Source organism: Lepidochelys kempii, chromosome 3, assembly GCF_965140285.1.
Source record: "Lepidochelys kempii isolate rLepKem1 chromosome 3, rLepKem1.hap1, whole genome shotgun sequence".
NCBI lineage: Eukaryota > Metazoa > Chordata > Testudines > Cheloniidae > Lepidochelys > Lepidochelys kempii.
The window spans coordinates 143,272,624-143,287,897 of record NC_136382.1 but is presented as its reverse complement, the minus strand read 5'-3'; the positions used below and the strand labels follow the sequence as shown (position 1 = coordinate 143,287,897).

At 39.0% G+C, this 15,274-nt stretch overlaps 1 protein-coding gene across 8 annotated transcripts in view; it reads right to left on the bottom strand.

Moving 5' to 3' along the window:
- Nucleotides 1-1,269: 1,269 nt before the first annotated feature.
- Nucleotides 1,270-15,274, bottom strand: part of CNST (consortin, connexin sorting protein) — a 107,298-nt gene continuing 93,293 nt past the window's right edge. For all 8 annotated transcript variants that reach the window (XM_073338302.2, XM_073338303.2, XM_073338306.2 and 5 more), the window contains 2 exons: nt 9,276-9,411; nt 1,270-3,113 (listed from right to left, as the gene is read on the bottom strand). In XM_073338302.2, the coding sequence (XP_073194403.1) occupies nt 2,911-3,113; nt 9,276-9,411 (339 nt within the window). In that variant the 3' untranslated portion in view covers nt 1,270-2,910. The remainder of the gene's footprint in view (nt 3,114-9,275; nt 9,412-15,274) is intronic.

Sequence of the window (15,274 nt, the reverse complement as noted above, 5' to 3'; positions counted from 1 at the left end):
CTGAGTGATATTTTGATGATTTCACTTCATGTTATTTTATACAGTAAATGACTAAACCTGGACATACTCCATCATACAACCCTAGTAAGCATTTACAATATTGGCCTTACCCACAAACTGTTTTGACCTCCAAGTATAGGTACTTTTGCTATGAATTGGAGTATGAATTGGAGTATGAATTGGAGCCCCCAAGCATACTGTATCCTGAGACGGATATGTATCATTTCATACTAACACTCACGTCAGGACTCCTCCACTGGCTAGTCCATTATGCCATTAGCAGAAGCAGCTACCATATTCTGGCCATGGCTAGGGCAAAGGGCTCTATGGTCCAACTTTGCCTTTTGCTATCTTGTCAGTGGTTCTCTCCCCTACATATATGAAGGATCATGCACCAGCTAAAAACAGCAGTTCATTTAAAATAATTAATTATTACAATTTAAAAGTAAACTTGTTTCTGCACATATTGAAAAACAACAGGGCGTACTTAGTGACTCACACCTCAGTCCTGGGAGCAAAGCCAGAGTAAAAAGTGCTTTGCCTGAAGGAACTATGAGGGAATTCCTCATCTGTGACTGCAACCCATGTGACCTGGAGCACCTGCACAGCTGAGTCACTTCCAGTTACTGTCAAATAAAGATAGCATTAGCAGCTACAGATAGCTGCTCTCCACTTACGCCATGTTATAACAACACAGGTCTTCAGACCATGCCCCCTACATATCCCCATCCCATGGGGAGTTAATACTGAGGGTGAAATCCTGTCATTGACTTAAGTGGAGCCAGGATTTAAGCCATCCCGTTGTGGTGATCCCTGTATTGCATAATGGCATTTAGAGTAAAATTTTCTAACCGCATCAAGTATCTGAGATGCCCAAGTCCCATTTTCAAAAGTGACTTAGGCACCTGGACCCTAAGTCTCATTGACTTTCAGTGAGACCTAGGGTCCAAAGGCCTGCTCCTCTCCATTGAAGTCAATGGGAAATTTATCATTGACTTTGATGAGCACAGGATCAAATCCCAAGTGCCTAAATCATATTTGAAAATGGGATTTAGGTATTTTTGACAAGGTTACCTGTGGAATCCTACTGAATGGGTTCTCCAAGACTCTTGTATCTCTGAACAGTATCTCCTTTTGGCCCTTCTGAAGGGGTGTAAAGCACCTAAGGATTTGATCCTGAGTTCAGATATTTTCTCCTGACTGGTACATGGGATACAGTGCAACGCTAAGGGCTCTTCCATAGAACACATTGGAAACATCTAAAACATGGGAATTTAAAATTTTATTGTTTTTTTTAAATTATGTTGCAAGCCCTCATTGCAGAGTTACCTTTTCGAATATAAATTATCACAATTCTGCCTTTCCAAGTCTGCAGACAGAAGGAAACTAAAAATTAATATGGAGACGTATGAATTGCTCTGTTCATCTCTGTCGTGTGTTCAGAATGAACCCTAATGGACTAAAATATCACAATTTTAAACTATTTATCTGGTGAGGGTTTTAGTGGAAACTTTCAGCTCACATATTAATATATTGTGGTTTGGGTGATGAATAAATATGAAGGGATCTCCCATATAAATAATAATGCAAGTTTTAAAAATGAAAATATCTATATATTCTCAAAATATTTTTTGGTTATTTGTTTTTTCCCCTCAACATGGGATCTGGACAGGAAAAGAAGAGAAAAATCTAGGGAGAGTAGATCTCCATGAAAAAAGGATGATAGGAATATATGAGGGAGTTGAAAGATCTCAGGGTGAAATAAAATGTCAGAGAGATGGAGAGGATTTTCCCCGAGAGAACAAGAGTTGGTGTAATAGAGTCAATTTTATTCAAAATGACTCAGTAAAGCTCAGAGGTGGAAATCTGGAGAAGTTTGCCTCTGAACTTTGCAGCTGGTCTTGGCTATATGCCAGGTTGTACAAAACCTCTGGACATTTTGCACTTATAAATAATAACACCAGACAGTTCTATACCACGCTCCATCTGTAGATCTTAAAGCATTTTACAGAGGAGGACAAAAATCACTATCTCCATTTTACAGAGGGGGAAACTGAGGCAAAGAAGTCACTGCAAGTGAGTAATAAAGCTGGAAAGAGAACCCATGTATCCTGACTCCTAGTCCCATTCCCCTTTCATTGGCCCAAGCTGCTTTACTATTATTAGTAAGAATAATTTCCTACACTTAGTATTGTGTGCTGGGAATGAATTTTCTTTTAAAAAAATCCCACAATTTTCCAACACTGTCCACCCAATTTGGGGAATAAAATTCCAGAGAATTTGGCAAAGCTGCCTTCAGATTTAACCCACTCATGATAACTGCCACGCACTTAAAGACATAAGGCCAATCCATTTAACTAACATAGTATGAGGGCACTGAAAATGCCAATGCATTCTCCTCACTCCACCCATAATTAAACAGCTCACCAGGACATTTAAAATGAAAAAATACATTAAGACTTAAAAGAAAAATAAGGAAACGTTTTCATAAAACACAGACTTATTGCATGATAGCTGGAGGCAACACTTTTGTGCAAACAGCTGTAAATCAAAATTGTCCTTTCATTAAGATTGCTTACAATGTGTGGCAATTGGAGACTGTGTAGAGGCTAATCAGTTTTCTATCTTCTTCACTTCCCAAAGATGTTGAATGGCTACTTGCTTGGTTTCAGAAGGTGAAGGCAATAACATTTTGCTTATTATTCTCCCGTTCCACACTTGATTTCTCCCCACCTGATTACTAGATTAGATAGTTCTTCTCAACTGGTATTTAAAGGGTTAGGTTTATGTCATCAGCTGTACCTCACCTGAAGGTGGCACATATTACAGAAAACTCGTCATCACAGTTTTTTTTAACCTCTCTGGTAATCCTTGGTAAGCCTGTCAGTGTGTTGTCCCTGCTCATTTCAACTATGTGAAGGTTATCCGGTGTTTAAGTTCCTCCACACCCTGCAATATCTGGGTATAGTAAAAGTCCATGTTGGCTGCAAAGTCAGTACATACAGGCGATTCCACGTCACCAAAGGTGCAGTACAGTGCAGTTCCTCCAACACTAAGGAAAACAGTTGCTATGCACAACAGAATCAGCAAAACACAGGAGCCGCCACCTTCATCTGTAAATATAAAACACATGATATAGAGTGGATAAAATAAGAGACTACACAAAAGCTTTGTACTTATTGAGATTAGCCATATGAAATCTAGAGAGAAATTTGAGGTTTGTCTAACTGGAGGATTGGGGAGTATGGCAGGTACCGGGGCTGTGCATGTCAAAGTGACAAAAATTACTACAAATTATAGTACATTCAAAAACAAACAAACAGTGCATGTATGTGTTTCTGTACCAATATGACAACCCATCATTAGTCATATGACCTTAATTCTGTAACACCTGTTCTCCTTTTCCTGTCCTCTTCTTGAGTCTTTTCAGATTTAGACCATCACCCTGCAAACACTCACACACCTGGTTAGTTCTACTACCACACAATTTTACTGCCTTTTTCCTACAAAAATAATCTGACACATTTCAAATGAAAAATTAAAAAAAAAAAGTTTCTGTTCCAAAATTTTCACAGGGAGAAAAAGGGCCAGCTCTAGATAATAAGCTCTTTGGGGGAGAGAATGTGTCTTTTCATTTGTATGCAACAAACCTGAACCCTTTCAGGTGCTTAACAACAACACTGCTCTCGAGCAGCTGGCACATTCAGAGAATAAAGGATATCCCAGTATTGGTAGCTACAAGAATTCCCCTTCAGTTCAAGCAGTAGAGATCTTTTAACTCTAGTCTGAAAAGTTTGCCACTTGGGGCTTGTCTACACAGGAAAGTTTTACCAGTTTATATTGGTGTAGTTAAACTGATATGACTTTTTTTTTTTGGTTTAGCTTAAATCCCTTCCCAAGTGACATAAGCTAAACCAAAAAGGGCCCTCTTATACTGGAATAAGTGTCTCCACACCAGTGTTACAATAGTATAACTATATTGGTTTAAAATCACACATTATTTTAGACAGGATTAATTATCCTGTGTAAAGATGCTCTTAGTGATGACAACAGAAATATAAATCAAGAACCTTTAACTGCAGTCTTTCCTTTCCCCCTTCAATTACCCTGTACCCCAGGAATGCTATAAGCTCTGCAACTAATAACTATAAAATAATACTTTGCTAGACTCTCAGAGAAAAACCTCTATTTTTGGATATTTATGCTGTAAATTGTAAAATCAAGAATTTCAGACATTTGAATTGCTTGTTCAATGGTAAATTATTATTTTTTTACAAAAATGCTTCACTTTTTAAAAAATCTCTCACTGCCCCTCCTACATAAAAATAATGAAAATAACCAAAGTCTGTTTCCATTTTTAACCCCTTTACTCCATTTGGCAATATAAACTAGCCCTTTTGTTATTTGGATTGTAAACTCTTCTGGGCAGGGACTATGTCTTACTATAAGTTTCCACAGTGCCTAGTAAAATGGTGCACTAATCCTGGCCTAGGTGCTACTGTAATAAAAACTCCCTTGGATAGACAGTAGAAACAGATCTAAAATAAGTGTTATACATTTCCTCCTCTCTCTAGCTGTTTTCTAGCTAAGATCTAAATTTTGATAGTTGGTTTTTATCTAACAGCAATAGAAACCGATTATATTATAAATGTGAAGGCTGAAACATGGCTAGGAAGCATTTTAAAATATTATGAAATGGCACAGCCATGCAACTCCCACTGACTTAAGTGGAGTTGCAGAGGCTCAATACCTCTCTCTCTCACTCACTATTAGGTCCTTAGATTGTTATGGCTATAGAGAGAAGGGAAAAACAATCACATAAGAATAAATGGAGCTATAGACATATTTCTCCTTGCTGTTTTATCGGATACATATTGTAACCTACCAGACTGTTTTTAAGGTTTGAGATGTTGGGTACAATATAAACATGAGGAGGAGTTACAGAAATTTGCTCAGTGATTTCTCTAGATTAAAGGCACATTACTTGAAGCAAAATGTTGCAGTGGATCCCATGTCAACTGTGGATATTGGGCCAGGAAAATTTGACACTTGGAGAGGAAGGATTATGCTTGTATCTTAAAATATATATTTTACAAGCCTAGAATAGTTCCACTGCCATGCAAGATCTTATTTACAATATTATTCTTATGGATGCTACTTGTACTCTGTTTTGGCTAACCAAAGCAACAAGAGTGAACTGACTTAGCTACAGCTATTTTATGCAGTATCAGAAGACAAAGCTTATCATTTGCTGTAAATACACTCTAAACAGTTTCTAATATAAAGACAAATTCTACTTAGTAACTCTAGTGTTCCGTATCGATGTCTGGAGTTGCCCCAGAATCACAGAGCAGAATTTGATCTCTAGAACTCAGGTAGTACTGATTCACAAATGTAACTGTACAATAGTACAGAATTACCTAAAAGATACATACAAACTATCTAAAACTAACAACTATTCAAAAATATTTACAATAAGAATTATTTAGTGAAAACTACAAGTCTGACAAAAACCAAAAAACAACAACTTTGGGCACAGAAAAAGTTCCTACCCCAGCCCTGGAAGGAAGGAATCGAGGTAGCTTAGGACCTGTTATAACCTAAGCTCTGAACTTTTGGTGTTGCAAGAGGGCATTTGTGTGCCCTCAAAGAGATCTGCTTTCCAGAAGTTTCTGCAGCTGTGGGGGACAAACATCCCTACAAGTGGGAGTATGCAAAGGATACCTTGAAAATTATTATTAATTATTTATACAGCACCATAAGGGTACATGGCACTTTTCAGATATTTAAGACAGTCTCTGTCCCCCAAAGTTTACAGTCTATCTTAGAACACAGTGAGAAGGTGAAGATTAGAGCGAAGAGAAAAGAAAAGTTATAATGTAAGATCATGAGACTGCTGATTTAGTGAATAGTATTAGCTTTTTAAAAAAAAATTAGTGTTTTCAGTATATCACCATAAAAATGGATCGCAACTATAAGATAATATTTACTGACTAAGGGATTCCACTGGGCACTGGGAACATAACTCCCAGCAATAAAGGTAGAGCTGGGCAGGAAATGGGTTTTCCCATCCCGTAAGCATTTGAGATTTTTAAAATTTTCCCATTTCACATCAGGACAAAATTAAAATCTATCAAAGTTGTTTGATGAGTGAGTGAGAGAGAGAGAGAGCAAGCGAGCATGCGCGAGCTGCATCTTTCACATCCCAGATGAGTGCCCTACCCACCTGGCTACTGGCTATTCTGGGATGGGTCTCTCTCAATCTATCCTGTTAGAGTTACTCCAGTTTGTGTACATAAATAGTTATTGGGTCAGAAAGAGAGAGCAGCCCAGCAGTTAGGGCACTCACCTGGGACGTGGGGACCCAGGATCAATTCCCTGCTTTAAATCAGATGTATCAGAGACTTGAGCCTGGGGTTAAACCAGTGGGTTATTGTCTGTTTTGGGGTGGGAATCTCTCTTGTTTGAGCCAGAAATTCCATCCTGTACCTGAGAAACCATTTCCGAATCATCTTTTGTTGAAACTGGTATATTCCCATGAAAAGCTTCAGATTCAATGAACTGGCATTTTATGATGAAAAAAATGTTTCATCACAAAATTCCAAACCAGTTCTAATAAAAGGTGACTTTACAAGGAGAAAGAAACGCTCTGTTTTTGGAGGATTTAGAATTTGTCAGCAAACCAGAAGTTACAACCTTACATGCAGTACAACTAAAACACAACATAAGTACCACCTGGAGAAAAAGGGGCCACAATCATTGTCAGTGCTCATAGATTTGAAGGCCACATGGGATCGTTATGATCACATCATCTAAACTGTGTAACACTGGCCATAGAATTGCACAAAGCAGTTCCTGCATCAAGCCCATAACTTCTGGTTGAGCTGGAGCACATTTTTAAGAGAGACGTCTAATTTTGATTTAAAAATGTCAGGTGACAGAGAATCCACCACATCCCTAAGTAAATTGCTCCAATGGTTATTCTATTGTTTGCAATTGTTTACAGCAGAGATGAACTTGGCCCAATGAATGTTACATTTTAATCCATGCTTCAACTCACTTTACCTATGTGTTTAAAAATCCCTGGATGCCAAAATTGTAACAGGATAATGTACTGAAATTCCCACGACAAGTTAAAAATACATTGTGGGAGAAACTTTATCCCGGCACTTTCTTGGTAGATGGAAAATTTTAATGTTCGTGCAACAGTGGGAGCCACAAGATCTAATATGCTGAAAGTGACCCTTTTTAAATATTTCTAATTATTTGTCTGGTAGGTTACAAAACACTGCCTTGCTCCAAAATCTGTTGAAGTCACTACCTGGCTAATTTCCTTTGCTAATAAAATATTCAACACTATGTGGCAATTCCACCAAGAGAATATCCCTGATATTCTCATAATCACTTGTACCAATTTAAAACCTAGTGTCATACCTCTACTCCCAATGGAGTGGGTTTTCTTCTTCTCTCCCCACTCCCAATCTACACAAGAGGAGATACTAAGGGGAGCAGAATTCAAATAGTCTAGTTAAGAGAAGAATTAAGAGATGATATATCTTCAGGGGAACAACAGGAACAAACAAAGGTAATTAGTATGCCTGCTATTCTATAGGTCCTGGCCTTCCATTGTCTATTGGTTTTTGGTCCCTCCTATGGTTTATGGTGAAAATAAAATAAATTGACAAGTAAACCTGAGTTCTTCTCAGCTCCTTTTCACATTATACCTACATACAATCAAAGCTTGTGTGTGTGTAGAAAGGCATCTTTTCACACATGTAGTGGCCAGCATCTAACTTCCTCGAAGCTTCAAGCATTGAGAGCTCCTAAGGGAAGAGGAGCCACTCCCTGCACTCATTCCTGACCATGTTCCCAAACAGTCCTGAAGAACTGGGAGATGGATCCTTCCACTACTGGATCCAACCCCTGCATCCCCATATCCTTCAACCTGACCACAGGGCCATGAAGAAGCCTCTGCAAAGAAGAGAAACAGCCCCAACCATGACGTACACTGAATCAGGAGCCTTAAAGAGGCTGAGAAATGGGACCTCCCAAGACCAAACCTCACCCTCACTAACTCAGAAAGGGGCTGCAAACTCCCTCCTTCCAAACCACCAAGGACAATCACTCTCACTTGTGGGGAGGAGCCAGGACACCTGCAATACTTGGGAGGAGGAGCCAGGACACCTGACACCTCCACCCCACACAGGAAAAAGAGCAGACACAAATTCCCTGAATCCCCAAAATCTCTGTGCCCTGCCCCTCTCAGAGGGAGAGGAGCCAGGATTAGTTCTCTCTCGGAACAACCACAACACAATCTGTCCTTCAGCCCAGAAGAAGAGAAACCATGAATTCCTGCCCCATCAGTAAATATTTTAAATACAAATATAAATTCTACTGGTTTTTGGTTAGATGATTTTGGCAAGTATGAATTAGGCCTAGTTTCAGATGACAATAAGACAAGGAGGAGCAATGGCCTCAAAAGAAGAAAAGTAAGTTTTGGCTAGATACAGTAACAGCGAACGATCTTTTTGGGCCCCCACCCTGCTCAAGTGTGGAGTGACTCTTATTGCTGCCACGATTGTGATAAAGGTGCTGTGATGATAGTGATGGACTGAAGTAAAACTCATTCCAGTAATGACAGCGAAGTAAGGATTTCCCCTGCAGTTAGTTACCCCATCAGTAGACAGGGATACATTAAACATAATTTAAACCATATTTCAACTGCAAACATATTGACACCTGTGTTAGTAATTATAAAACAAGATTAAAGCCTCAAGGCTTCCAATCCTGTAGTTCTACAAATATGGTTTCTCAGCAGGCCTGGTCATCTTGGAGGGCGAGTTATGTAAGGGGAAACAAACATGCAAGTTTTTTGCATTGCTTTTTTTACATGTTGGTAAGATTAATGAACAAAAACCTACTTCTTCCACTTCTAAGGATTAGAAATTAAATGAAGGGAAATCCAGATAGCAGAAAGCTGTCAAGCATATGAGAGAGAGGAGCATCCCTCCTTCAGCCCCTTTGTTCTGGTTAACTAACTTGTTGCACAAAAACCTTTGCACATCCCTATCCATTTCTAGAATAACTTTTAGTACAGTCCATTGCTACTTTCACTGCATGGAGAATAGCTAGCAAGCCAATACAGGGCAGACAATAGCAATAATTGGTTTAAATCAGACTATTTCCTGCTTTTTTTCCTATTTAATAAATGAAAGCACAGATATGGTTTGTAATTGTATACTATGAAAACACATAAATTAACATAGGCAAGCTACCTTGATCCAAGGTGTCTTCCATTTCTTGGAATCTCACTCTTCTCTTTGGATTTCTCTGCTGGATTTGAGCAAGTGTCTTTCTTTCACTGTCATCTCTCTTCTTTAGAATGGACACCAGTCCCTCTGCTGGGGCAACCTATGAAAGTTTTTAAGAATCATTTGGCACAGAGTGACAAACAGACTGTGTTAGAAATCCAGACATGAAAGCCACTCAGTAATGGCTGTAAGGGGAGAAGGGAATGAGAACCAGCAAAGAAACAGTTTCCCCTTGTTTATTTTCTTGTAATGCTGCTGCACTTGTGAAATTATTTCTTCATGAGTAGATCTCCAAATAGATAGGACAACTGCAGTGCCAAATTGCAGTATCGTTCCTTTTCCTGCTGTGTAAGAGGAGAAAACTTCTCTTTAATTGTTCTCTAAGTTAAGTATCCAGAGATCTATTCTCTTGGATCATGTATTATGTTGTAGTCTCTATTAGTTTCTATGTAGCTTAAGGCCTTATATTCATGAGGGATAGAGGTAGTGATGAATATGGGTCTTCAATACCTTCAGCGAACAATAAAAGGACAATAAATTTACTTTCTTTTTCTAAAGGTCAGTAACCCTGCACAGACCCTCACAAACCACTCTTGGAAATTACATTGCTTGATTCATTGCCCAACGTTGTGACTCTAAGGCAGCACACCTGGCTCCCCTGGGAGGCAACAGACTAGTCTGGGGACACAATGTACAATAGAAGAACAGCAGGGGGAGGGAAAGCTGCCTGACAGCCACTTCTAGTTTCTCACTGTAATAAGCTCTCTGGGTAAAACAGCAGGCAGCAACTCAAAGGTCTTTGCTCTATTGGCATCCCCATAATGCAGCTGGCCATGGGAACACTCACATAAACAGTGCTCTGGACAGCAGGTCACTATCCAGTTTTTCCATTCTCTTCCTGCAGCAATCAGGTCAGCTGCAAGAACACGTTGTCTACCCCCACACAGCCAACAAAGGATGCCGCCCCTACTCCAACTAGCATGTAACTTTTTGGTGAGAGCAGAAACGGAGAGGGCAAGCAGGTAGGGAGGGAGAAGCAAAAGCCAAGAGAATGTGGGAGGGGGAAGACTGAAATTAAAATATACTTGGAGAGTTAAAAACAGTATAAAGACGATTACATAGAGAAAACAAAGCTAAAAGGAGAGACAGAGGCAAATGAATTAGAAGATGGCACGATAAGACACAGAGAGGTGCTGGACCACCCAGCAACTGACATGGAGTGGTGGGCATGGAAGGTCTCTATCCAAAAAGGTTGGGAACCTATTTCTTATCGCCTATATTTAGTTCCTAAGACTTTACCTCCCCCCCCTCCCCCCGGCCCTTGGTTGAAGGACCCATTTTTCTCAGCTTTCAAGAGCTCTGTTCCCGAGTGTCTCTCTAGTGATGGATGTAAAGATGGCTCCCAAAATTCAATAAACTTCTTTCAAAAGGCAGGATGCTTTCCTTCCCTTCCTGTGGGCTTCCCATCTCCTTGTACGATTTCTATGTAAATTAGGCTTCCATAGTTTCTGATTACATCAGGCTTAATTTTCGGAGACAGGTAGTTAGCTATGACATCCCCTCCTGTCTGGGCAAACTGTACAGCCTAATATCAATGGGCATCCATAACTCCTGATCTAGTGTTAGTACATACATTTCACAATTATATTAATCACTGGTGTGTCATCTGAGTTCTACTGAGGTAAAAGGAGACTGGCTAGCATCTCTAAACAGGGGTGTTTGTAAACTTTTCAAAGTTTTAGCTTTCTGACATCTCAACAACAAAAGCTTCCCAATAGCAAGAATAGATCTGGTATGTAGTTTTTAACAGTGGAGTTCCATAGAAATTCCATTTTTATGTTGTTTTCTATGCTGTACAATTGCCCTTGTAAATAAGTTAGTAAATGCTGTAATCAGATTTCTGTCTGACTGCAACATATTTTAGGATATGTCCTCCCAATTAAAAATACAACAGGGAATGTGTATTATTTATTCATAGATTAAAAGGCCAGAAGGGACAGGGATCTCTATGGTCATCTAGTCTGACCTCCTGCATAACACATCCATAGAACTTCCCTGAATTAATTCTTGCTGTAAGTCCAATAGCTGTGGTTGAATGAGAGCATATCTTTTAGAAAAACATCCAATCTTAATTTTAAAAGTGTCAGTGATGGTGAAACCACCATAACCCTTAGTGAATTGTTCTGATAGTTAATTATGCTCACTGTTAAAAATTAGCACCTTATTTCCAATCTGAATTTGTCTAGTTTCAACTTCCAGCCATTGGACCTTGTTATACCAGACTGAGGAGCCCATTATAATTTTTTTATTACCAATATATATGTACTTATAGACTGTGATCAAGTCACCCCTTTACCTTCTTTTTGTTAAACTGAATAGATGAAGCGCCTTGAGTTTATCATTAAAAATATTTTTTCCAATCTTTTAATCACTCTTGGGGCTCTTCTCTGACCCCTCTCCAATTTATCAATGTCTTTCTTGAACTGTGGACAAAAGAACTGGATACAATATCCCAGTAACAGTGGCACCAGAGCCAAACACAGATTATGTAATTGCTCTACTCTTACTGGAGATTCCCCTGTTTATACATCCAAGGATCACATTAGTCCTTTTAGCTACAGCGGAACATGGTGAGTTCATGTTCAGCTGACTATCCACTGTAATCCTAAGCCTTCTTTCAGAGTCACTGCTTCCCAAGATAGAATCTGCCATCCGGTACGACCACTGTCTTTGTTCCAAGATGTAGGACCTCACATTTCCCCAAATGTTGGTGCTGATCTCATTAGATGGGCACACAGAAGAACATTTCAAAAGCACACCCTGGAGCACAGGAAAACTACTATCTTATTCTAATAGATCTAATTCTAATAAATGGTACCACTGTCATTCAGCATTGGGATGTTCAGGCTGTAGCACCTGGTGAGCGTTAAAGAGACATGGTATCAAACTGTCTGAGAAAGAATCTAAGACAGCTTAATAGAAAATAACTGAAAATACTGTTCCTTCAAAATACAAAAAGCAAGCAAATTTTTTTTAATATACCAAACAAACGAAATTATTTGTGCATACTTAGGAGCAGAAGAGACTAGGCAGAGAAATTCCAACAGAACAAAAGTAGGAAAAAGTTGGACTTCTCAGCTCAAAACAATAATTTTGCAGAATAAAGATACCAAATATGCATTCACTGGTTGTCGCAGTAACCAAGCAATTTTTGTTTGGCAAGATTAGGTAAGACATGAAGGTCGCTATCTTAAAACAAAAAAACTTCAAATCCAGACTCCAGCGAGAAACTGCTGAATTGGAATTCATTTGCAAATTGGATACTATTAATTTAGGCTTAAATAGAGACTGGGAGTGGCTAAGTCATTATGCAAGGTAGCCTATTTCCTCTTGTTTTTTCCTACCCCCCCCCCCCAGATGTTCTGGTTTAACTTGGATTTAAACTTGGAGAGTGGTCAGTTTGGATGAGGTATTACCAGCAGGAGAGTGAGTTTGTGTGTGTATGGGGGTGGGGGGGGGGGGATGTGAGAAAACCTGGATTTGTGCTGGAAATGGCCCACCTTAATTATAATTATGCACATTGTAGGGAGAATGGTCACTTTGGATGAGCTATTACCAGCAGGAGAGTGAGTTTGTGTGTGTGGTTTTTGGGAGGGGGGTGAGAGAACCTGGATTTGTGCAGGAAATGGCCCAACTTTATTATCATGCACATTGTGTAAAGAGTTGTCACTTTGGATGGGCTATCACCAGCAGGAGAGTGAATTTGTGTGGGGGGGTTGAAGGTGAGAAAACCTGGATTTGTGCTGGAAATGGCCCACCTGATGATCACTTTAGATAAGCTATTACCAGCAGGACAGTGGGGTGGGAGGAGGTATTTTTTCATATTCTCTGTGTATAAATAAAGCCTGCTGCAGTTTCCACGGCATGCATCCGATGAAGTGAGCTGTAGCTCACGAAAGCTCATGCTCAAATAAATTGGTTAGTCTCTAAGGTGCCACAAGTACTCCTTTTCTTTTTGCGAATACAGACTAACACGGCTGTTACTCTGAAACCAGCATATCAGTGATGCTCAAGTGGTGATGTGGAGTTGTTAACTTCTACTGGCTTCACCTGGATCTATTCAACTTCCAATGGAGTTGAGTATATACAGAGATTCCCATTAGTACACAAGAGGCTAAGTGATCTAAATATAGGGAAGCTATTTAGGACCATGGCTTTTTAGAAAAATTACAATCTATTGACAAAATGTGTTTATCTGTAGTTCTACTCATATTTTGGTAGAGACCAAATATTAAGCTCTAAATAATAAGCTGTTTCAATACTAAAGTAACATGACCATTTACAACCAAAGTAGACAATTGTATTTACAATAAAAATAATTTTTATATATATATAAATTGCAGTAACAACTCTGACTACTTCTGGTTAAACTGTAACATATTAAGAGGGTAAAAGGTTACCTACTCTGGGCAGTTAGAGGTAGAAACCTACCTCCACCTTCCAAATTACTATTTTTCAAACAGAAGCACCAAACAATGCTGGCTTTAACTGGCTTCTTAATTTTAGTATTACTACAACTAGAGATGTTCTTTAGTAAGAGTACAGTGTGGTATATTGAGGACTGTGTTGGAATTGCAAGTTCTCACTTTTTAGAGTGTGAGAGTAGGGGGTGGGAGGGCGGCTGTTTCTTGGTCCTGCTTGCAGACTATGGTGTTCTGTAGCAAAGCATGGGAGACAGTCCTAAAAAGACAGCTTAAAGCAAGGTGGAGTGACCTGTGCCTTGCTGCCTTAGGGAGAAGCCTATATTCTCTCTCTGTTTTTGGGTTCTTGCATGAACTAGGAAAAGAAAAAAGGAAACGTTTCAAAGTAAGAGAGTAGCTAGATGGCGCAGGGAACTGTTGTCTGAGTAGTAATGTAAATGCATATATAAAAATTTGCTTACTGTGTTAGTGTCATCACTATCTGATAAACATGGTCACAACTGCACAAAAAGAAAAGGTTCTCCAGAAAATGGTATTCAACTGACTTTTAGACAAGAGCTTTTAAAAAGTTAGTTTATAACATTGTAAGAGGATGCAACTATAAGTGTTCACATTTGCTGGATGTAAGACTTGCACATTTGAGATATCTCTATAAATCCAACACCAAAATGGTAAGGGCAGTAGCACGGATTCCCTGTGATCCAGGTGCTGATAGGAACAGTCAACTGTTTAAACACTGCAACTGAGTTTTCAGGATCATATGGCAAATGTGAGAGGCTACTAGTTTACTGACAGACTATGCTTCAGCAAACTTCTAGGATACATAAAGAACATAACATCTCTCACAAATTAAAACACAGAAGCAATAGACAACAAAACCGTGTGAGACTATTCACACTGAATCAAACTAAAATAAGATTTAAGTGCTAGTGTCTGTTCACAAAGCCTCTCTTTAAAACACCTACTGTATTTTCCAATTATTACATAATCCTTTCTGGCAAGAACACCAACTATTTAAAATTGGTGCAGATACTACAATGACGAGCAGTACAAAAAAATCTATAAATAAAACTGAAGTTGTAAGTATACATTATACATAAAACAGAAGTGTGGATAACAACTGTCCCTTGTTGCAGAACGGATAGTTACTATATTTTAGTAAAATATTCTAAGTTTTCCATGCTGCCCTTTGGCCATTGAATTTCAGTTGAGTTAGAAGGTGTGCCTCAATTTTTCCTCCCCAGATATTCCTATTTATAGCTTTCATAGGTTGGCAGTTATGTCCATGCTGGAAATTAACGGGACTTAAATACAGAAAATGTATTTAGACATGCCCATTTCTGTCCTGACATCATCTTTACTTAAGAAGAGAAACATCTATCCCCCGCATTAAGTTTGAGGGAAATTTTACTAGTACTTTTATACCTACTCTGTATTAGAAGGAGTTAGTAAAAACAGATTTGTTACTCTGAAAATTAGCAG